This window comes from Abramis brama (assembly GCF_963993115.1).
Source record: "Abramis brama genome assembly, chromosome: 4".
NCBI classification, from domain to species: domain Eukaryota; kingdom Metazoa; phylum Chordata; class Actinopteri; order Cypriniformes; family Leuciscidae; genus Abramis; species Abramis brama.
The window spans coordinates 52463548-52487436 of NC_139966.1; the positions used below are offsets into that span (position 1 = coordinate 52463548).

Below are 23889 nucleotides of genomic sequence, written 5' to 3' on the forward strand. Positions count from 1 at the left end.
ACATGTTTAAAAATTCTATTGTTAATACTCCATTTTAACTATGCAAAAGTTGTAGTTATTACTATAGTAAATCCATGATGTAACATGTAACAAGGACACTGTAAAATAAAGTGTTACCGAGACATTGTAAATAAAAAAAGAAAAAACATAGATAATATTTTGAATCCTTTTATTATTAATTGTTTTTTATTTAAACAAAATCAAGTTTTAAGTATCATAGGTTTATGAGATCCCAATGTCTGTCCGTAATCAGGACATCAATGCAACTCTCTTATACCTCCATAATAAACATAAACATAAAAATATTAAAATGATGTTCTAATGTGACCTGACACGGCTGGATATTTACATTTTAGTGAGTGCAAATAGTCTGAACCTTTGACACAAAAAGAAAAAGAACTAGCTGAAAATAAAACCTGGAGCGGATCACAGTACCAGAATGGAACATTCCTGTCCAAGAAACTACACAAAGGGCCAGCTTATAGTCGCTCAGAAATGTTCTTACATATGCAACATACTAAATGTAACTACTACGCAGAGACCCACACATGGTCCAACGTCTAGAGATCTAGTGCTGTGGCTCTAGCTTGAGTCCATCATTTTCTCTTGCTTTTCTGAACCCCAGTCACCCTACAGGAGGCGTTTGCATGTCGAGGCCGTAATCCGTGGCCATGGTGACAGTTGTAAAAGTTGTGAATACTCAGAAATGTGCTGCTATGGCCACAGGCGCTGTGGAGTGGCACTGGGGTACGGCGGCAGAGCGGGCTGTTCGCTCGGGCTTTCTGTGGGCGGAGGGGTGGAGAGGCGGAGGTAGATGGGCGCGCTGGGTGCAGTCGGGACAGTGGGTGTGGGCACCCTCTGCAGGACCACATGAGGATACATCTGACTTTCTGTGCGGTAAAGCCCAGGAAGAGGAGCTTTCATGAGGTTTTCCTGACTCCTGCAAGACAAACACAGTCTGGGGTCAGAAAGGTTTTTTCGTGATTGAATTAAATAGAATAGAATAGAATAGAATAGAATAGAATAGAATAGAATAGAATAGAATAGAACTTGTTGGTTTAGCTTTTTCATGATTGGACTATATCAAATAGAATAGAATAGAATAGAATAGAATAGAATAGAATAGAATAGAATAGAATAGAACTTGTTGGTTTAGCTTTTTCATGATTGGACTATATCAAATAGAATAGAATAGAATAGAATAGAACTTGTTGGTTTAGCTTTTTCATGATTGGACTATCAAATAGAATAGAATAGAATAGAATAGAATAGAACTTGTTGCTGCCACTTTTTCATGATTGGACTAAATCAAACTCAGAATAGAATGCAACTTTTATTCAGCAAGAACGCATTAAATTGATCAAATGTGACATTTATAATGTTACAAAAAAAACGTTTGAACTTTCTATTCAGCAAAGAATCTTGAAAAAAATGCATCACGTTTCAACAAAAATATTAAACTGTTTTTAAACATTGATAATAATAATAATAATTGTTTCTTGATCAGCAAATCAGAATATTAGAATGATTTCTGAAAGATCATGTGACACTGAAGACTGGAGTAATTATGCTGAAAATTCAGCTTTGATCACAGGAATAAATTTTAAAATATATTTAGAATAGAAAACAGCTATTTTTAATAAATGCAAATGCAAATAAATGCAGCTTGTTGAGCGTAAGAGACTTCTTTTAAAAACATTAAAGAATCTTACAGCATGTTACACCACCCAAAAATTTAAATTCTGTCATAATTTATTGTTGTTCCAAACTCATGTAACTTTTTTCTTCCTAAATGATGGCAGAATTGTCATTTTTGGGTGATTTATTCTACTAATCTCACATAGAAACACAATCAAGCTACTTTAACAATTCACCGTTTCTCACCTCTGATACCCGCGGTTATCATAACCAGCCAGTCCCCCCATATAGACCGGGGTCTCAGGGGTCAGACGGGGGTCAAGTTGCTGGGAAAGATTGTAAATTTTAGGTGGAGGAAAAGCTTCCCAGTCTCCTCCATCTCTTTCCAGCCAGCACTCACTCCTCCAGGATGATTTGCCTCTCATCCTAAAAAAAATCATTAGCAAGAAAAACCATTAGCATTCTATTTTAGGTTGCGTTGTCTCTTCTTCGCCAGTGTGTATGAACGGTCATACCTGCCCCGTCCATCTGCCCGTTCTGCCCTCTCTTTGCTCATGCGCTCCTGCAGGCAGCAGATAATGAAGGACACGGACATGGCAAAGATGACGATGCTGCTCACTATCGATGCCAGCACGGCCACTCTCAGCCCGCGGTCCTCTGGTTTGGGAATGGCTACCACATTTACACAATAGTCCACATTGAAAATCTGGGATTGAATTAGCAGGAGTGTATTTCTTAACTCTTTTTTATCTCTTTAAAACAGAAATGATGGCAGTGAACACAGACCCTCGCAGTCCGGCGGGTAGTTGCTCCACTGAGCGGTGTTGCTACGCAGGACACAGGTGATTTTCTCGCTGCCCACCAGCTGGTACCCCTCGAGGCACCAGAACGCCAGCACCGTCCCCACAGACATCCCGGTGCCCTTCTCTACATAGAAAGAACCTCGCCGAGGGGGAAGCAGCGACGCGCAGCTCAGGTCTGCAAAAAAACAAGCAAACAGATGGTTAGAACTCACTTTTAAATGTGCTAAGACTTCAATATACACTTAAATCAAACACAGAATAGAATAGAACAGAACAGAATAGAATAGAATGCAACTTGTTTCTATCATGATTGGACTAAATAGAATAGAATAGAATGCAACTTATTGGTTTCGCTTTTTCATAATTGGACTAAATAGAATAGAATAGAATAGAATAGAATAGAATAGAATAGAATGCAACTTGTTGGTTTCGCTTTTGCATGATTGGACTAAATCAAGCACAGAATAGAATATCACTTTTTCACATTTGGAAAAAAATCAAGCACAGAATAGAATAAAATAGAATGCAACTTGTTGCTGTCACTTTTTCATGATTGGACTAAATCAAACAGAATCGAAAGCAACTTGTATCCATAATTTTTCATGCTTGGACTACGTTAAATAAAAGAGAATAGAATGCAACTTATTGCTACCACTTTTACACGATTGGAATAAATCAAGTCAAGCACAGAATAGAGTAGAATAAAATGCAACTTGTTGCTGTCTCTTTCACGATTGGACTAAATCAAACAGAAAAGAATAGAACTTTACTTATGATTTTTCGTGATTGGAATAAATCAAACACAGAATAGAATGCAACATGTTGCTATCATTTTTCATGCTTGGACTAAATCAAATAGAATAGAATAGAATGTAACTTGTTGCTCACTTTTTTATGATTGGGCTTTAAGATTTTCACCAGGTGAATGATGAAAGAAGAAAAGACACCTAGCAACCACCCAGAACACTCTAGCAACCACATTAATGAATTCATAAATACAGTGGATCTCAACCAGGGGCCCGGGGCCCACTAGGGGGCCTCTGCATATTACCAAAGGGGCCGCAGGATGACATAAATGTATTTAAATAAATAAAAATATATGTTATCAGTATATTCAAATGCAAATCTAATCTAAATTCAAATGCTAAAAAAACAAACTATCAATTACTATACAATCTAAAACTAATAATTAAAAAAATCTATACAAAAAACTTGTTTTGTAAATACATACAGTTCACAAACTGAATCATGGTTAATTAATTTAATATAACAATACTGTCAATTTCTGTTAATAAAAAAAGTTAGAAAACAAGTAGCTTTGTTATAATTACAGAACAAATACAGGACGTTTATTTATGTATTCAATAAATAATAAATAAATAAGTATCAATAATAAATATCAATAATCACAATATCAACGCTCATGTTTTCCATCAAACTGACTGCTATAAGTCTGTCTGTGAGTGTATGTGTGCAAGAAATTTTCCCTGGGACTTAGTTAACAGTACTTAATTATCCTCAAGTGTTAAGATGAAAGCATTTTTTCTTCTCTCTCTCTATCAGTAGGCTACCCATGCCCTCACTCTATCCCATAATCCACCTCTCCTCCAGTTTCTCTGCATTCCCACAGAAGATTCAGCGTCTTCTGTCTTCTCCTACCGAGTCTTCATCAGAGCACTGTCCATCTCCATTGTCAATATACAGTAAAATTGAGCTCATATTGACTGTGCTGGAGTCAGTGTGATTAAGCTGGCAGGGTACACTTGATGGTGTTTATTGTTCACACCGGTTCGACTCCACAGAGTCCTGTGCTGGTCTCATTAAGCCCGGCTTAGCTGGCATGGCAATGCTGCTCACGCCAGAGCCCATTGCTAGCATTAAGCAATCCGACTCCATGGCAAAATAAATAAATAACTCAGCTGTCACTTTTTTTTCTTTTCTCCCCTCCCTCCCGTCTCACTCTCAATCCCGTACTCACCAGAGACGTTCTCTTAGAATAGAACATGATTAAATAAAGCATAGGGCCGTGCATTAAAAATTGATGACCCACAAGTCCCTGCAGCCGAAGGGAAGTGGAAACCTGACCACACGCTCCTGAAACTTCACAGACATTCTCCAGTGGGATAGTTTGAGTGGATCAGTTTGTGAATACACGATCATGTGACTTCAAGAACAGTGTGGAACAACTTTTCCCGCTGTGCGTTTTTAACGTGCAATTCTAACTCCGCTGCCCTCACGGCATGCTATTTCTGTGTGAACTGGCTTTCTCTCTTTAACACATTAAGTAATCCCTTTAAAGAAGTGACGTGGAAGCCTCTGTGTTTGTGTTGCACGGGTGACGGAGTGAATGCAACAACTTTACTGGTATCCTTTTTAGATTTTTCATAAAGGAAATGCATGATGCGTTACGGTTATTTGCATTATTATCGTTGCAATTATTTTTTCTCACAATGATGTTTTCAAGTGAGAATAAGGTTATTTTTGCATTATGTTAATAAGGAATTGGGTTACACTTTATTTTAATGTGTCCCTGTTACAGTGTAATTATAGATTTAAGTACTGAGTAATAATAATTAACTACATGTACTTACTATAGGGTTTGGGTAGGATCAGGATTTGGTTGAGGGTTAATTGCATGTAATTATGCATAATTTAGAGTTATTACTATAGTAAATACATGTAACGTGTGTAACAAGGACACATTAAAATAAAGTGTTACCAGGAATTGTTGGGGAAATGTGTTAGTTGAAAATACTTTTTTAAAAAACTGCCTGTTTGAGGACCATTAAGATTGTTTTGCACTGTGATATTTGTTGTCATATGACATTATTGTAATACTAATGAAGTATTTTTACTATAATACAGAACATTACAATACATAAAATACTACTGTAATACTATTTTCTAAAAACATGCGAACACACATTACCATACCAAATAATTCTTTTTTTACTTTACAGTAATAAGAATAAGATTTTCTTTTCTTTTGCATTATGTATATATATTGGGGGGGGGGGATTTAATATGTCCTTAATATGTATTTTAAGGACATATTAATGTCCTTAAAATAGCCTTTGCCTTTATACAAACTTTCTTAAGAAACAAAATCTCTTTTTTTCTTTATAATTTCTATAGGACGAAATATGACCCGTGCATGTTCTTTTCCAAGCGAGATCTACTCAAGACTCCTTCAGGTTCGCAGTGCACTGAAAGCTGAAAGCAGGGCAAATTCTGTCATGGCCACGCTGGTGATAAACCCCCTCCATTTCACTTTCAAAGCTGGCAACCCTGTAACGGAACTGACAAACTGCCAAGGACTGTCCCACAGCTCGCCAATGCCACGTGGCAAAAAGCGTCCTTTGTTTCACCTGTGGAATAAACCTCAAGGTAACTGACCACCTCTGGATGGTTCAGGTATGTTGGTGTCTTTTCCTCCACAGATAAATGAAAGAATCACCCTCTGCAATCAAACTTATATATTACACATTACAGCTTGATAATGTCCTTTTTCTCTCCAGCTCATAGCCCCACAAATCCGTCACACATATTGACTTTAGGTCAGAAGACATCAATAAACTATTTGCAAAGTATGCATGCCTGGAGAGCTTGCCAACATACTTTATATGTTCTCCAATCATATTAAAAATCTGAGTTATATACAGCTCAGGCTGATGTGATTTGCTCCGTTGATCCTCGAGCATTTCATCCGAGCCATTATGAAAGCTCTGTTTGTATGTAAACCCTTAAGATGATTTTGCTTTTTAAAACCTAAGTGTATTATACGTATTATATATTTGTGTGTTTTTGCAGGTTTTACGCAGATGTGTACTGGAAATGCTGCACGGTGAGTATGCTCTTAATGAAAAAGTTATGCAAAACATATCGAAAATAAACATGCACTACAACACTTGCAACTTTTTTGCACAAAAGTAGTCAGTGCATTTGCTCAGTTTTGCATAGCACTATCCGCTTATACGATCACTATGAAAGAACACTGTTGTTGTACGCACCTGTGTAATTGTTGGTGGGAGCCTCAGTGCTGTTCATCTCCGTCTCAGTGGCAGGTGGAGTGGTTTGGTGAAAAACGGGACTGGCCGAAGACCCTTCGTGCGGCGTAAAAGTCCGAGCCAAGCTCCACGTCATAGACCACAGCAGGAAACCCCAGGTGAGGAGGCTCTCTTTCAAAGCCATTGAAGTCTGGGGTTAAAAATGAGAGAGAGAGTGTGAATGTCAGTCGGTCATATCCGCCGGTCCTTGGTGACTCCAGAGGCTCTCCTGCGCTTCCGACAGCAGAGGCTGCTCGCTCCTCCAGAGGATCAGGCACAGAGAGAGAGAGGGAGGGAGGGAGTTACGCTGACTCCATGCAGTGCAGCTGTGTGTTTCTCCTCCGTAAGCCGCTTGTCACTGCGCTCGGCTGCTGATTATGATCCGGTTGCGTAATGCAACACACGGCAGGGCTGCAGTCGTTTATGTGCTCACACATCCTCATGTACATACCGTATGCATCTCTCTCTCTCTCTCTCTCTCTCTCTCTCTCTCTCTCTCTCTCTCTCTCTCTCTCTCTTGCTCTCTCTCTCTCTCTCTCTCTCTCTCTCTCTTGCTCTCTCTCTCTCTCGCTCTCTCTCTTGCTCTCTCTCTCTCTCTCTCTCTCCCTCTCTTGCTCTCTCTCTCTCCCTCTCTTGCTCTCTCTCTCTCCCTCTCTCGCTCTCTCTCCCTCTCTTGCTCTCTCTCTCTCTCTCTCCCTCTCTTGCTCTCTCTCTCTCCCTCTCTTGCTCTCTCTCTCTTGCTCTCTCTCTCTCTCTCTCTCTCTCTCTCTCTCTCTCTCTCTCTCTCTCTCTCTCTCTCTGTCTCTCTCACGTGATTACAAGACTATGGCTTTAAAGTGGTGGCATATTTACTAGTTTGTTTTAGTTCAATGAACTGAATTGAATCCTCCAAACTAAAATTCAAATTATATCATATTTTTCAAAAACACAAATGTTTTCCACATTTTCTACATTTTTATAATACTAGTATAAAGTAATGGAAATTAATTTAAAACATGGCGTGTTTTGAAGGAGCTGCACATTTGATGGTGCTTTTAACACCAATGTCCAATATATATTGGACATTGGTGTTAAAAGCACCATCAAATGTGCAGCTCCTTCAATATATACACACACACACTTCTGTTCAAAGGTTTGGGGTCGATAAGATTTTTCAAATGTTTTTGAAAGAAGTCTCTTGATGAACAAGGCTGCATTTATTTGATAAAAAATACAGTAAAAACATCAATATTGTGAAATATTATTACAATTTAAATTAAACTGTTTTCTATTGTAATATATTTTAAAATGTAATTTATTCCTGTGATCAAAGCTGAATTTTCAGCATCATTACTCCAGTCTTCAGTGTCACATGATCCTTCAGAAATCGTTCTAATCTGCTGATTTGCTGCTCAAGAAACATTTCGTATTATCATCAACGTGCTGCTTAATTTTTTTTGTGGAAACCGTGATACATTTTTTTTCATGATTCTTTGATGAATATAAAGTTCTGTTTTTATTTTAAATAGAAATATTTTGTAGCATTATACATTTATTTACTTTTGAGCAATTTATTGCATATACAGAATACTGTAAAAAAAAAAGTTTAAATTAAATTTAGTATAATCAACTTGGATGTTTAAGTCATTTCAACTTAAATTACATTAAACTGACTTAAAATTAGCTTAATCTTGTATACTTATAAAAAAAAGTTGAAAATTGCTTAACTTATTTTGAGGAGTTAAAGCAATGTAAAACCTTATGTTGTCATAACTTATTTATTTTACAGTGTGTCTATATATATATATATATATATATATATATATATATATATATATATATATATATATACCTCCCGCTACCTCCCATATGATATCTGATCTGATAATGATGGCATTTTTGGACTTTGGACTTTTGGATAATTTTCATATATGCCTTAATCTCTCAGTTTCTAACCAAAGATATACTAGTTAACGCGCAAACCCTTCGCCCTCTGAATCCACCTTACACATGACAATGCTCTCTGCTGCTCACCTGTCTGTAATGCAGCAGAGTGTGTAAGTCATTTCAAGTGAATTCAGTTAATCTGGTATATTGAGTCTGTCAGAAAGTGTCTACATTGTCTTACCTTATTCATTCATTCCTTCTTGCTGTTGTCCATTTTATTGCAAAGGTTATAAACACTGTTAGTGCAGCATGTCACTCACTCACAGCTGTACTAATATCCCCTTCAGAGCTGACAGTGGCCGTGATGTTGGTGACAGACTCCTCTTTCTCTAGCTGTGACCCTTCTGTACTGTGTGTGTTTTCCCAGAGAGAGAAACAATCAGACTCTCAACTCATGTCTTAATATCCCACACTCTTTGTGAGTTGTTGCTCTCAACGTTAGACTTCTTCAGCATGAATAACAGATTGTTCAACGAGTCCCTTGATTAATCAAACACCTCTGCCGGTCTTTTAAGCCTCTATAATGCTTTCTGATCCTCGCCCACATCATATAAACCTGATCTTAATGGCTCCTCTCACCCCATCAAGCCCTTATAACTCTGTCCAAGAGGAGGACAGCACTTAATCTTCAGCATTGTGTCTTGAAGAACATGGTCTTTTCACAGCCTCATGCAGGAGCAGCGCTTCTCCTGACTGCTTGTTCACAGTGTTTGAAGATTTAAGCGTTACTGACATTCATCCCCTGCTAAAACCCTAAATAGGTTTACATGTAACTTAGGCAACATTGATTAGGTTATGCAACACTCTGTTCATGCGTTTCCTCCCCACTGACTGTATGGAGAGCAGACGTTGATTTAAATGTAGACAAACGCAGAGCCTGTAACGTGATTACACTCAAGAACCCTGAATAAAATAAGAGAATAAAAAGTTAGGCTAATCAAACAAAAGCACGCAAACAGCTCTGCCCTCCTGCCCGGCTCATTCGTTTTTATCAAACAAAGCTTTGGTTTAGCACAGCATTTTCTCAGATTAAGTTTTCGTGTTCAGAAAGAAATTACAAAGACTTAGACCGCATTATGCAACAGAAAAGCAGCAGATTTGTATTTGTTGTTGGGCTGAATTACGTTGCAGATATTCTCTTGTAACAACACTTCACAGTTTTCCACTAGGTGGCATGTCATGCACATAATGGTCATTTTAAAATGTATTAGACTGATTGAAGATTCTGTTTTAGTGCTTTTTTTCATACAAAAACGGGTAGAAACACTGGTAGGCATTTGTATAATTATTATGTACAGTATAAATTCCGAACAATAAAGGTAATATACATTTTATAAATTATATTTAATTGTAATAAACGAACATTAAAGGTTATTAATAAATTATTATATTAATTATAATTGCGTAATTTTTATTATATGGTATAGTTGAAATTAATGATTAATATATATAATATATAATATATATAATGAAATGAATGTAAATACATTTTATAATAAAATTATAATTTATACTAATTAAATAAATATACTAAATAATATGAATTAATTACTATAATTTTATTCGAGTTTAAATTGGACACACTAGATTACTGAATTTGTCACATTTTTTAAATGTTTTGATCGAAAGGCATTTTCCTAAATTGTGCCTTTACAAAATGTATTTATTTTATTTTTAATTATTTCGTTTTTAATAGATGAGTTGGAGCTTATAAAGAAGGCAGCCATTAAGTGTCCAACAAATTTAAAAAGCCTCTCATGATGCACATCACGAAGATTTGTTGACTGTATTATTATGCTAAAATGTGGAAAACGGTCAGAATAAATAATGAGTATTGACCAGGAGTGCGCATACAGTCTATGCATTATCCCGCATACATGAACTGTGCGCTACTAATCATGAAATACAGGCTATGGGTTGAATCTGTGAACACTGGCTGCTGTCACGAGCTTTTGTGCTTCTGCTGTCCAGTGGTCTTTATTTTCTGACAGTCTTAACACCATGTTCTCTGATCCCTGTTGGGTTTATTCTAAGAAACTGACGGTGTTGCATGTAAACGGTTCAATTTGGCCCAGAGCTTCGCAACCCCACGACCCACATCCATTCATAAACTCCACTCATTTAACTCTGATTGGTCCAGCTTCAAACTGGGAGGAGATATGGTTAGATTAAAGAAAAATTAGCTTTACCGTGCAGTCATACATTTCGTATTTATCCTTGGAAAGGTTTTTATAACGCACACAGAGAATAAGTTTATTAAGAGGACAGTTCATGATACTTGTACGCATTTTGCTGTGTTAAAAATAAGGAAGCATATGGCGAATCACAGATAGACGCATTTACAGGTGGAGACACAAAATAGGCTGTCGATGTGCTTTTCATCAATACACCCCAAAGCTGTATAAGAGGGTCTGCACATCACTCTTAGATGGATTAGAGGGACTACATGACCAGGCATATTCAAACAGGAACCAAAGCGCACAATCCATGCAACTAGACCAACTTTTCTAAGAAGGCACGGAGCGCGTAAAACGCAAGAAAAAAGGGGAACAGCAATTTGCGCGGACAACAGCTACTTCACAATTACAATTATAATTTATGTGAAAACTGAAAGAGGAGTAAAGTGACTGGTGACGTGTTTCTTGAAGATCCCTGAACTTCTGCGAGCTGAATTGAGCAAAGCGTTCTCCCATGAGGCTGGAAGGCGCCAGAATGGACTTAATCAAAAAAATATGGACGGCTCGGAAACTCATTCTCGTGGTCATGATTCCTTTATCCCTGCTACCTCTGCCTCTCATCCATCCGTGCAGTGTAAGTAGATCTTCATCCAGTTCTACAATCACATGAGCTCGTGATCAGTGCGCGGTGTCCGTGCGCTTTTACGCGTGGGTATTTGCACTAAATTATACATTTAACATGCATTTTGTTTAAGCACTAAAGCTTTTACGCGATATTTAGTTGATTTAGATTACTTTATTCCGCAGAACCCTTTTCATATAATTGCAGACGCATGGAAAATTTTGTCAGACTAAAAAAGAATTCTGTTTTAAAGGTAGACAGACAGTCTAAACCAAATAATGCATCAAACATGGTCATAGATTATGGTCTTAGATTATGTAGGGTCCTTAGGGTTTCTCGAGGTGGCGCGGCGACCTCTCACCTGGTTGGTAGTTTTCCAGGTGCGCAATCAGACGTTCAGTTCCGTGATGGTTCAAGTCGTGTGCTGTTCTTTTGGCAATTGTTTGTTTGAAACATCGGCCGTTTTTACAGATGTTGTTTGTTTATGTAGCATGTGGAATCTTTGATTCAGTCCAAAATCAGCAAATCCTGCAGAGAGATGCATTTGTGCTAATCTCTCATGACCTGCCATATTGAATCCTACAAATATTAGCTTACTATTTGTTTGCAATCGCATTTCACGTCCTGCATTTGTATTGTCATCCTTTTGCGAAATGGTTTTAGAGATTATGAGCATAAACCACTTTCAGATTTATAATTTTACAACTTTTAGATTTCAGGCACGTTTTTACACGTAACATTTATGCGTTACCAGATTTTTATTTTTTCTGTAGCGACAATACAATTCAAGATTTTGTTTGTGTGTAATTATAGATTCGGTTTGTGACGTCATATTAATTAAAATGTATAGGCCCATGCTTAAAATCATTTATCACAATTCATGGCCATTTAAAATAAATCAGTCACGCAAAAAAAAAAAAGGTTAATGGTGACAGGATCTAAGAAATAGTCTTTGGTTTATACATGTAATTAGATGTAACCTAAAATCTTGATGTTGAAGTAGCCGATTCTAATCAGACACAAAGTCAATATAGACAAACGGAAACAGCACATTGATCAGGAAATATCATTATCTGTTGCCTTGACAGCTTTTTTACAAAACATTTTTTAAGATTAGATCACTCACACAGGTTTTGTGTGCTTATCTCTGTCTGATAGCACTTTTCATCAAGAGTCAGAAATAACGGCTTGATCAGTTCACAATAGTTCACTAATCCCATCTCACCCGCTGACTGAAAGCAATTATTCACACAAAGCAATTATGTAATGAATGTAATGTGTTCTGCCACAAAACAACAAAAATTGAAAAGATGGAATTTATGTATAATCCTGTGTATAGCCTACACTATTCATGCTAATTAGAGGAAATTATCAGGTTTTTTTATCATCTGTAAGTGCCTGACACATCAGTGCCCCATCAGACCTTTTACCAGAGAAATCAATTCAGTCTGAATGGACTGATTTCTTGAGCAATGACGAGATTAGAGCAGAACAAAAACAATGTGCCAATGTACGCTTAATCTGCTAGTGTGGCACATAACTGGAAGTTCTTTTGCAGTGTTGGGAGCTAATCAGAAAGCAGAAAGTTGGGAGTTTATGAACAAAGGCACACGCTGAGTGATAATCGGCTTTGGCAGAAATGCTGAGGGACAATAGAAAGGCCAAAAATGTGATGGTGTGATGTTTAGTGGCTAATGGAGACCAGAAGTTTGCTGGTCCGAGTCCCATAAGGTATAAGCCATGAACCATTGTGCCCGTGCTAAATTAATACTTACAAAAATGTGAAACATTAATGTCCGATGATGGATGTTTTGAGATTGATGAAATGGTAACATAATAAGATCCCATTAGTTAACGTTAGTTCAATCATGTCAACTTTCTGAATAGTTTTAGCATGTTATTGAATATGGCGATGTTAACAGACTAGATCTGCTACACTGATGCTGCTGCAGAGCAAGTATGGACTTGCTACTGCTAATAGATACACACACATGCTGCTGTCAGCATGTAAGATATGCTGCTGTTGCATAAATATACATAAATCCCTTAGCAGATCTAGACAGGTGGAGCTGGGGGTGGAGCTGGGGGTGGTGGAGGCTTTCAGAGGAGCTCTGATATCACGCTGCAGGACTAGCTTACAGCAAACACTGAACCAGACTATTTATTTGTTGGGTAAGCATCCTCATTGGCTGCAGGATCAGCAGGGCCAATCAGCTTGTGCCATGCGGTAATGATGTGATTTTGAAGTATGTTTATTGTTCATTGTTAAAAATGGAACCTTATGGTGAAGTGTTACAGATGAAATATAATGAAACAACACTATATCAGATGCACATAAAATTGCTGATAAACTTCTTGCTAAAAAAAGAAAGCGAGTAGACATGATCATTGGCTGATCATCACAAAATGGTCACATATCAATGCCTTTCTAAGTCCTCATCATTAGCGTAATGTATTTCTTGTGCCTGGAATGTGTGAGCGTGTATTAAGTTTGCTCGGCTGGCCATAGGCGTGCTATGAAATCTGATTAATTATGAAATATGAGTCACCTGACAAGTGCTCTGTCAGCTTAAGCTCTGCATGCAGGCTTTACACAGACTCTGTATTTGGCTAATTATTTGTTGTTTGGTGGACCCACGTGAAATGATTTGCAGCCAGGTCAAAATATTTGGCAGAGGAAACCGGATTTGGATTTTTGGTCTGATTTGCATACTTACACACATGCTTTCCTGCTGTTTTGCTTGTAATTAAAGTCATAATTTGGTTGAAGAACTGGTTTATTCCTGCATTTTAGGGCCGGCTGGTACATGCAAATCCTCTCTCCTGTTTATTCATGTAGATATGCATGCAATCAGCTCTTTATCATATTTAAATATTTTTTTATCACTTATCAACTGCATAAATATTATTGATTTCCACAAAATAGATCTTGCTATAGTTCATATTTGCTATATTAAATAGTCTGGTTCAATCAGAGTTCCTTTGAAACCCTCCACCTCCCCCAGCTCCACATGCCTAAATCTGCTATGGGATTTAGCCTATGTATAATTACAACAGCAGCATATCCTACATACGGACAGCAGCGTGTACATACTTGCTCTGCAGCAGCATCAGTGTAGCAGATTTAGTCCGTCAAGACCAAATACGTTAACATTGCCAAAATTCCATCCAGAAGCAAATCAGTGTTTAGATCACATTACGTGATGTTCTTAATGATGATTTGATCCCTGTTCGGTCTCTTTTGCAGGAATCATCGTGTGCGTATGTCCTCATTGTGACAGCGATATATTGGGTATCTGAAGCTGTGCCGCTGGGAGCCGCTGCACTGGTGCCAGCCTTCCTGTACCCGCTGTTTGGGGTCCTAAAATCCAGTGAGGTAAGATGTTTTTCTGGGCCCTCTCTCATATTCAGTATAGGATGTTTTGTGCAACATGCTCAGGCTGGAATACTGTAGGTTAAATATTAAACATACTTAAATAGCAGGACTTTGCATTTCTTGCAGAGCTAGTTGATGTAATATACAACCCATTTTCTTGGGGAAATGCCTGACCTGGTTATATCCATCACTCACATCTCTTATGACCATTTGAACCTCTCTGTCACATTCTTCACAAGGTTCAATGGGGTTCTATATGGATCTCTAGGGTTCTTGACTCAACTCTTTATGCCATAAATGAAATGTCTTAAATAATTGCATTATACTTTTTTTAATATTTATACATTATACAATTTTTCCTGGTGATAAAGTATGTTTACGAGCTGTTTAATTCATAAAATGCAATGCAAAATTAAAATTAAAAATTAAAAGTAAGTAATTAAAACTAAATACATAAAGGATCCCATGATGGGACACTTTAAATAGCTCTATAAATGAAGCGCCTGACAGAACTCTTGAAGGTTCTATATATAATCTTTTCTTCTAAGAGTGCAGGGTACAAGGCTTCTATAGGTGATGTTTTATGAGTGAAAAATGTCATAGTGTTTTCGTTTCATCAAGCACAAGAGTTTGACGGCTCTCAGAGTTGCTGATCATTCGTTTGTGTTCCTTTTATCGTGTCCGCAATAAACTGCCAAGAGATTATGTAAAACAAAATGCTGCATCATGTGACTAAATCCCATTGGCAAACTTGACAAAGCAACCTGTTATCTTAAATACTTGTAATCATGTTTGTTAATATTCCCTTTTTTTTACACAATCCTTTTTGCTCTAGTCTGCTGACTGCAGAGATTTTGGGTTGTCTGATGTTGGACTATACCCTTCAAAAGTTTACACATAATTCATATTTTTAATACTTTCAAGAAATGTTTATTGAGCAGCAAATCAGCAGATTAGAATGATTTCTGAAGGATCATGTGACACTGAAGACTGGCGTAATGATGCTTAAAATTCAGCTTTGCTAGTAAAGGCTATAACTGCATATGGTGGGCATAGGTCAGACTCAGAAATAAGTCAGAAGGGATGGCAGTAAAAGCTCAGTTACCATAAACAACATTCACACCGAATCTTCTTTCATACTGAAAATGTATTCATTCAATATTATTAAAGAGGTTCAGTTATGCCCTTTTACAAAGTCTTGATTTTGTTTTTGGGGTCTACTATAATAATGTTAAAAAAACACATTATTTTTCACGTTTGGCATTATTGCAGCAACTCTCTTCCTAGGCTGGGAACTTATGTGATTGAAGCTGCAGGTCTCGAACTGTGGTTAGAATCATAGTTTCTTGTTAGTATGACATATGGACTTAAATAGATCATGCTTTTTTGGCACAATAAGCAAGCTAACGTTCAGTACATTCTATATCTTTTATCCCATTTAAATATATATATACTTATAGCCTATATAAAAACGACAGGAGCAATCGGTTTCGGGAAACAGTCGTGACCAGCTAGTTAGTTTCAACAACGATGCATCGTACTATGGAGGTTAAAGGCCAATTTATACTTCAACCTCCTCAAAAATTGAACTACACGTTGCGACGACATGGACCGCAATATCTGTGATTGGTCGGCTTGGTAGCATCGCGTTTACTCCTACGCATTTCCGGCGTGTTCTTCTGTACCGCCCGCCATTTTTAAATTCAGAAGTTCAGTGAAAGTTCAGTGAAGAACATGGAAATGGACCAAGTGACCGAGCGATTGGTTGAAGAGGTGCGGAAATACAGCCATCTGTATGACTCGTCTTCAGCAGAATACAAAGACTGCCAGTCTTTGGCAGTGAATTCGTGGAGAGAGATTTCCTCCAACGTTCCTCAAAACAGTCGCGAGGAATCTAAACACAGTGGAACATTAAAACCCACCCCCGCCAACAAGCGTTTCAGCGGTGTAACTGCAGAGCAACACAGACATAACGCAGAAGTATAAATGCTCACGAAGGCGTTGCCTACGTGCATAGCACTCGACGCAGAAGTATAAATTGGCCTTAAGGCTAGCAAAAGGCGCAATGTGATCTGATTGGTCGGCTGGACCAGTCCGCTATGATTGGTCAACCACTTTGAGTGTGTTTGGGGAAATGTCACGCCCCTTACCATAACAGTTTCAACACACTACTAACTAACTCAACCAGTCCTTGCACCTTTATTCTGCGTATGCCTTGAGCGGGAATTATTTAAATGAGGAATATTGTGACGTGTTCGTTTCCGGAAGAAAACTCAAGACTACAATGGAGGCGTTTCAGGGAGTTCAGATGAAACAGTGCGCACTAATATAGAGAAGAACTGCCATTGGAGGGACCTTTTTCATGCTCAGACAGCAACATTACACACTAAAGAAATTTGAACATGTAAAAAAAGCATAATGGGTCCTCTTTAAATCTGTGTGTGTGTATACGCAGGTGGCCTCTGAATATTTTAAGGACACCACCCTGTTGCTTATGGGGGTCATATGTCTGGCCGCATCCATCGAGAAGTGGAACCTGCATAAACGCATCGCCCTCCGGATGGTCATGATTGCAGGGGCCAAACCTGGCATGTATGTATTTTAACACCTTTAACATGCACTTACTGTTAGAAACTGACTCTGTGACCTGCATATGTTCTCTACGCTCGTTGTGTTGTAGGCTGGTGTTGGGGTTCATGTGCTGCACGGTTTTTCTCTCCATGTGGCTGAGCAACACGTCCACCACGGCCATGGTGATGCCGATCGCTGAAGCTGTTCTACAGCAACTGATCTGCACAGGAATCGCCGATAACATCGATGACTCGGCGACCGTAGATACCCAGGACGAGGAGAGCGGTGAGTCAAAGAGGCAGTCTGAGAATACGTGCATGGTGGTTATGCATGTATTATGTTTTTTTTTACTTTTGTTATATTTTTTATTTATTTAATTCTTCTGTTCTTTCACAGACAATGAGGAAAACCAAAAATCAAGCAATAATCACCTTCAGCTGCTGGACCGCAAAGACAAGTAAGACAATATCTCTAAACTGTATTAAACTCCACCTGTATTAAACTTAAGCTTATTCTTTGTATTTTCTTTTTGATTGCAGTGAAAAACATGAAGTCTGTATGCTGAGTGAGGTAAGATCCAAAATGCTACTCAAGCGCCCATTAAAATGACCATCAAATTTGGAAAAATATGGCTGTCAGAAAGTAAAAAGAAAATAGGAAATAAAAGGGTGATTTTAGTGGGGTTATTTAAAACTATTGAGGAAAAAATCCCTGTTAAATAAGTAAATAAATACAGTATTAATTTCACAATTTTTTGTAATTATAATTTATGTGAATGTGAATATGCCACATAGAACATGCCATTCACTGTCATTAAATTTGATGTATTTTAGCTATTTTCCTAAAATGTTTTATTTCTAAATCACATTTGTCTTTTTTTTTTTATTACAATGTTAAACAAGGTTTAAAGTATTAAATCACTCAAAAATGATTTTATATTCAAAGTATATATACACTGTCTCAAAAAAGTCTTAATTTAGGATTAAAGTAAGTACAAGCATTATTTTTGTTAACGTAAAATTAAGTTATTGATTAAGAATAGATTTTTGAAGTGTGTTTTTTCGTACTGTAGGAGCCGCATGGTCTAACATTTAAGCCTGGTTTTGGCTATTCTAATGAATCAAATGGATATCTGCCAGAGGTGAGACCTTCGCCTAGCTCACAATAACGGCAGAATCTGTTTCTTACGTTTCTAAAATGATTGTAATTGTTCCTAAACAGGCTCCAATTAGCATTCCCGTGCCAAAGAAACCCAGAATCCGAAGGGATTCGCTGTACCCCACCAATAGAGACCACATGATCTGCAAGTGCCTGACTCTGAGCATCACGTACGCGGCCACCATCGGTGGTCTCATCACCTTAACCGGCACGTCCACCAACCTCATCTTTGCCGAACAATTCAACAAGTATGTTATCACTGTGCCTGATCCATTAGAAAAAAGGCACATTCACAAAATGTTGGGCAGTGCTGGGATTTGTTTAAGCACCTAATTCAATCCGCTCAATCTCATTTCCTGCACATTGTAAAGACGCTAAGTAGAGAAAAATAACCTTGTGCAACATTTCTTGGGCAAAGGTGACTTTATATTGTAACCTGTTTTTCCCCCAGGAAGTCTGTTGCTGATGTAAAAATATACAGTGATGGCCAAAAGTGATGTTCGGAGGGGATATTTGTTTTTAATAACCCTATAATCACAATATGAGGAAAATATTTTAGATACGAGGAACAAAACACTATACTTTGTTAAGGTATTTATATGACACAATTATTTGGCAAAAAAAGGCAAACTACAGCTACAGGTTTTATTTAACTTTGCAAAACAAAAAGCTCACAAGGATAAGCATACATTGACTACAACACATTCAGTTATTAATATTACATTGGTTCTTTCATGTGTTAAAAATTTATTTGTTTGACTGCCTGGCCAAAAATGATGTCCACACAATTTGTCATGTTTCATTGCATTATCACAAATAAAACAATTGATTCCAAGCACAAAAAGTCTTTAAAGGGTTAGTTCACCCAAAAATGAAAATTCTGTCAGTAATTACTCACGCTTATGTTGTTCCAACCCCGTAAGACCTTCGTTCATCTTCGGAACACAAATTAAGATATTTTTGATTAAATCTGAGAGCTGGATCACTTCTCCATAGGCTTCTAAAGACGTTATAACTTGCTGGCCCAGAAAATGCATTAAAGACATCGTTAATATAGTCCAATTTTTTTTTGCGCACAAAAAGTATTCTCGTCGCTTTATAAACTTAAGATTGAGCCACTGTAGTCACTTGGACTATATTAACGATGTCTTTAATGCATTTTCTGGGCCAGCAAGTTATAACGTCTTTAGAAGCCTATGGAGGAGTGATCCAGCTCTCAGATTTAATCAAAAATATCTTAATTTGTGTTCCGAAGATGAACGAAGGTCTTACGGGGTTGGAACAACATGAGGGTGAGTAATTACTGACAGAATTTTCATTTTTGGGTGAACTAACCCTTTAACACATTTAAAAAAATATTTGAATAAAGGGTAAAGATGTCAATTTTCCTAGGCTGGACATCACTTTTGGCCTCTACTGTAAATGACAGTGAAAAGAGGGCCTTCAGCGGGTCAGTGGGGTTTGTATTGACGCTCTTTTCAAGCAAATTGCCATATTGATAGTAACTATCACAAGTTCTGATATAATCTGCGTTCACTGGAGAATTGTTATTGCTGACTTGACATTTTGTCAGAAATAATCAATGTAAAGTGCTAATTGGCCTAAAGTGGGGCGGCTAAAAATCTTGCACCTCATTGATTGGCTCTCAGTATCTTCTTGAGGATCCCAAATGCTGTGTAAACAGAACCTTGTCCCTTTCTTCCACATTGGAATGAAGACATTTGACCCCCAAACGCAGGGGAATGTTCCTTGGAAAAATGTACACTCTGGTCTCAATAAGACTTACATTAGATGTATGTAGTGATTATATAACGCATTCAATTATCATTTTAATTATATCAACACTATAAAACAAGTTTGTTGCAATTAGCTATCACAACTTAAAATTGTGCGTTAGAGTTTGATAACTCAAATATTCAAGTTGTCACTTAGACAGCTTAAACTTAAAATTTAAGGCAGCACGCACACTTTACGTAAAAAAAAAAAAAAAAAAGTAAAGATATAATGTGTTTGCAACACTAATCTTTGTTATAAAATGTCTTTTTCAGTCGTTACCCAGAAGCAAAAGTCATCAACTTCGGCACCTGGTTCATCTTCAGTTTGCCGATCGCTTTGATCATGCTGATACTCACCTGGATCTGGCTGCACTTTTTATTTCTGGGATGCAAGTAAGAATAAAAGAGAGACTTGTTTTATTATTATTTTGAAATTATTTCGTGAAACTTGCTGAACTCAGAAGCTGTTATCTCTTCACAGTTTCAGAGAGACTTGCTCTCTCAGCAAGAAACGCAAAACCAGGCGAGAAATCCTCTCCGAGAAACGCATTTATGAGGAGTACCAGAAACTCGGCCCCATTAGGTATATTGTAAAAAAATATTTTTTCGTAAGAGTGTTTTACAAGAAAATACTAAATTATTTGCCATTTTGTTGTAATTATTTGTCAAATTTACTAGCAATTTCTGAGTGAAAATGGTTTAAAAGTAAATCCTAGACAGACAGATAGACGGATGGATGGATGGATGGATGGATGGATGGATAGATGGATAGATGGATAGATGGATAGATAGATAGATAGATAGATAGATAGATAGATAGATAGATAGATAGATAGATAGATAGATAGATAGATAGATCATCTAAACTTTTGAAGATCTTCTGATTTCAAAAGACTTGATTTGGATGTTGTGACTAATAAACAGTTTTTTCTCCTGATGCACAGCTATCCTGAAGTCGTGACAGGCATCTTTTTTGTTCTGATGACCGTCCTTTGGTTCACCAGGGAGCCAGGATTTGTCCCCGGCTGGACATCACTTTTTGAGAAGTATGAGGACATCTTCTGTTAACCCTTACACAGTCAAGAAATTTATTTCCATTTCTTTTTCTAGAAGAGCCATTGCTTTGATGCTAAATAAAGCCTCTAGATTCACTAAACGTCATGTATTTCGCAGGAAGGGCTACAGGACTGATGCCACGGTGTCAGTGTTGCTCGGCTTCCTCCTCTTCCTCATCCCTGCTCGAAAGCCTTGGCCATCTGCATTCTCCAGCGAGAGCAAAGGTCAGATCCCACGCTGCCCTCAGCAGGACCGCTCCACACTTCAATGTAGCCGCGAGTACTCGCTCAGCAGGCTGATGCTGTAATACACACCACCAGGGTCTAGTTGTACAACCAGTTCATTCAGGTTGAGGACATCAGAGCAAAGGTGAATGTTCTCGACGGCGCACCCTGTTGGCCGGGTTTGGTAACTGCTCTTGTCTCTGTTATCTGTGCAGATGATGATGATGATGATGATGACGATGAGGAGGAAAAGGACCCTCTGGCCCCGATGATCACATGGAAAGACTTCCAGAGACTGATGCCGTGGGAAATTGTTATTCTGGTTGGAGGAGGATATGCACTGGCTGCCGGATGCAAGGTGAGCGTGTCTGAAAGGTTGTATTTCAGGGGACTTTCTGAGTTTCTATACTGTAATGCAAAAAAGAATATGATAAATATAAATAATAAAAGTACAATTATGAAAGAATGTGACAATGCAATGTTAATTTTATATTAGATAATTATTATTTAATTATTATCATCAGTATTTTTATAATTAAATTTTACATCACTGTCTGTTTTATTACTGTATTCCTTAATGAAACACAATTTTTTTTTTAAATGTACTTTAATATTACATTATTTATGTTATTTTGTTTTTAATATTACAGTGTAATATGACCCAAAAAATATATATATTTTTTTTATTACATTACGTTAAATTAGTGTAAAACATTTATTTGCAAGATTAACTAACATAGTTGCACTGGATAAAATTGTCAAATAAGTCCAAATAATCTTATATTAATATATTTTAATCAATAATATATTATATAATTTTTTTATTATTATTTTTATATTTAAGATTCCATGTTGATTTGGATAAAAGTGTCTCCTAAGAGTAAAAATACTAAGAAGTTGCATTTCCCTTAAAATCACACCTAAAAATTAAGAATAATGTATTAAATCATAATTTTACACATTACACTATTTTGTTAGAGAAGTGCTTTGTGACAACAGACAGAATCTTTTCTAGACACAAACATGCCTTATACATTAACTTGTAAATGAACCATGTGACTTCTCTCGGGCAGGTGTCTGGGCTCTCCATGTGGATTGGTCGGCAGCTGGAGCCAATGAGTGGTCTTCCTCCCTGGGCCGTCACGCTGCTGGCGTGTCTACTGGTGTCCGCCGTCACTGAGTTCGCCAGCAACCCCGCCACTCTCACAGTGTTTCTGCCCATCCTCTCCGCCTTGGTCAGAACACGCCTGAAAGACTAGTCTCACACAAACAAATCAATCTGCATGAAAGCGTATTGTTTCACAGTGGTGTTCTGTCTCGAATGACCCTAATGAACGACCCTGTGTCTCCTGTCCCCTCACAGTCAGAGACGCTGCAGATCAACCCTCTACACACACTCATCCCTGCCACCATGTGCGTGTCCTTCGGCGTCATGCTGCCTGTTGGAAACCCGCCGAACGCCATTGTGTTCAGTTATGGACACGTGCAGATCAGCGACATGGTATGAAACAACATTATGCTGTTATATCACCTCTGTCACGTCTCACAGCTGTGCCAGGAACGCAATGTCGAAAGGCCACTAATCATTTGTTTTTCATAAGTGCCCACAAACTGAGGGCCATTCGGTGAAACAGGTGCCGTTTTCCGTATGATTTTAAACAATCTGGCAGACAAATACTGTGTTAAGTGTTGATAAGTTGAATTGTGCCATCTGAAGCAAAGTTATTTAACATTTCAATATATTTTAGGATAAAATTATGGCTTCAGAAAAATAACAGGGCTGATGGTAAACAGGGATTGCAACTTTAACATGACATTTTAAGATGGTCCAATATAGCAAAACTGAATAAGAAAGAAAAGGGATAAAAAAGAGGAGACGATAGCTTTAAAAAAGTTTTTTGGACTTGTGGGAGTTCACTTTAAAAGGGGGAAAATATTTTCATTTAAATTCTTTTTAATAAAACATTATTTTAATTAATACTATTATTTTACGTATTCTGTTACTTATATAAATGCATTATTCATGATGAAAGGAAATTTAAAAATAATATTAATAATTAATTAAAAAAATAATTTTTGGTGGTGTTTTGAAAAAGTTTCCATTTTAAAAGCATCAGCATCAGCTAAAAAGGGAAAATATTTGATTACAATTATTTTTAATAGCACATTATTTTAACTAAAATATATACATGAATAATTTATATTATATTACATAAAAATTAAACAACTACAGCTACTGGCTTCATAGTCAGTGATTAATATTTCGTTGGTTCTCTCTTGTCTTTTTGTTGTTGCATGTGTTCATCATTTCTTTATACCATGGTCTGGGTGAATACTCGATTCTGATTGGCTGCAGGGTGTCCATTAAAAAGTGATAGCGGACACCTAGTAAAGGAGTTCTGGTGAAACTGATTGTTTACCGTTCGAAATTAATAAATAAATGTGCTGGCTACATCAGCTGTGAGTAACCATAGCAACAGGCAGTCAAAGTATCTATACGGACTATAAATCGGGCGG

The 23889-nt window shown here is 37.4% G+C and overlaps 2 protein-coding genes across 4 annotated transcripts in view; one reads left to right on the forward strand and one right to left on the reverse strand.

Annotated features, from left to right (window-relative positions):
• Positions 1-155: 155 nt before the first annotated feature.
• LOC311081094 (uncharacterized protein) lies at positions 156-9121 on the reverse strand. The gene is made up of 6 exons (XM_084111501.1): positions 8595-9121; positions 6452-6638; positions 2425-2616; positions 2154-2310; positions 1885-2064; positions 156-940 (listed from the first exon to the last, which is right to left on the reverse strand). Exons 1-6 carry the CDS (start codon positions 8601-8603, stop codon positions 715-717), a joined length of 951 nt encoding a protein of 316 aa, XP_083967627.1. The 5' UTR covers positions 8604-9121; the 3' UTR covers positions 156-714.
• slc13a4 (solute carrier family 13 member 4) overlaps positions 2481-23889 on the forward strand; it is a 24993-nt gene continuing 3584 nt past the window's right edge. The window contains exons 1-18 of one of the 3 annotated variants that reach the window (XM_084111500.1): positions 2481-2614; positions 5577-5855; positions 6252-6285; positions 6500-6606; positions 14460-14588; positions 17044-17180; positions 17269-17444; positions 17556-17616; positions 17699-17729; positions 18232-18300; positions 18381-18565; positions 20366-20485; positions 20574-20675; positions 21037-21138; positions 21266-21372; positions 21588-21730; positions 22446-22607; positions 22736-22873. In XM_084111500.1, coding sequence (XP_083967626.1) covers positions 17083-17180; positions 17269-17444; positions 17556-17616; positions 17699-17729; positions 18232-18300; positions 18381-18565; positions 20366-20485; positions 20574-20675; positions 21037-21138; positions 21266-21372; positions 21588-21730; positions 22446-22607; positions 22736-22873 — 1494 coding nt within the window. In that variant the 5' untranslated portion in view covers positions 2481-2614; positions 5577-5855; positions 6252-6285; ... (1 more) ...; positions 14460-14588; positions 17044-17082. Of the gene's footprint in view, positions 2615-5576; positions 5856-6251; positions 6286-6499; positions 6607-10607; positions 11225-14459; positions 14589-17043; positions 17181-17268; positions 17445-17555; positions 17617-17698; positions 17730-18231; positions 18301-18380; positions 18566-20365; positions 20486-20573; positions 20676-21036; positions 21139-21265; positions 21373-21587; positions 21731-22445; positions 22608-22735; positions 22874-23889 lie in introns of those variants that run through there. The other 2 variants (XM_084111499.1, XM_084111498.1) reach the window with 2 other exon arrangements.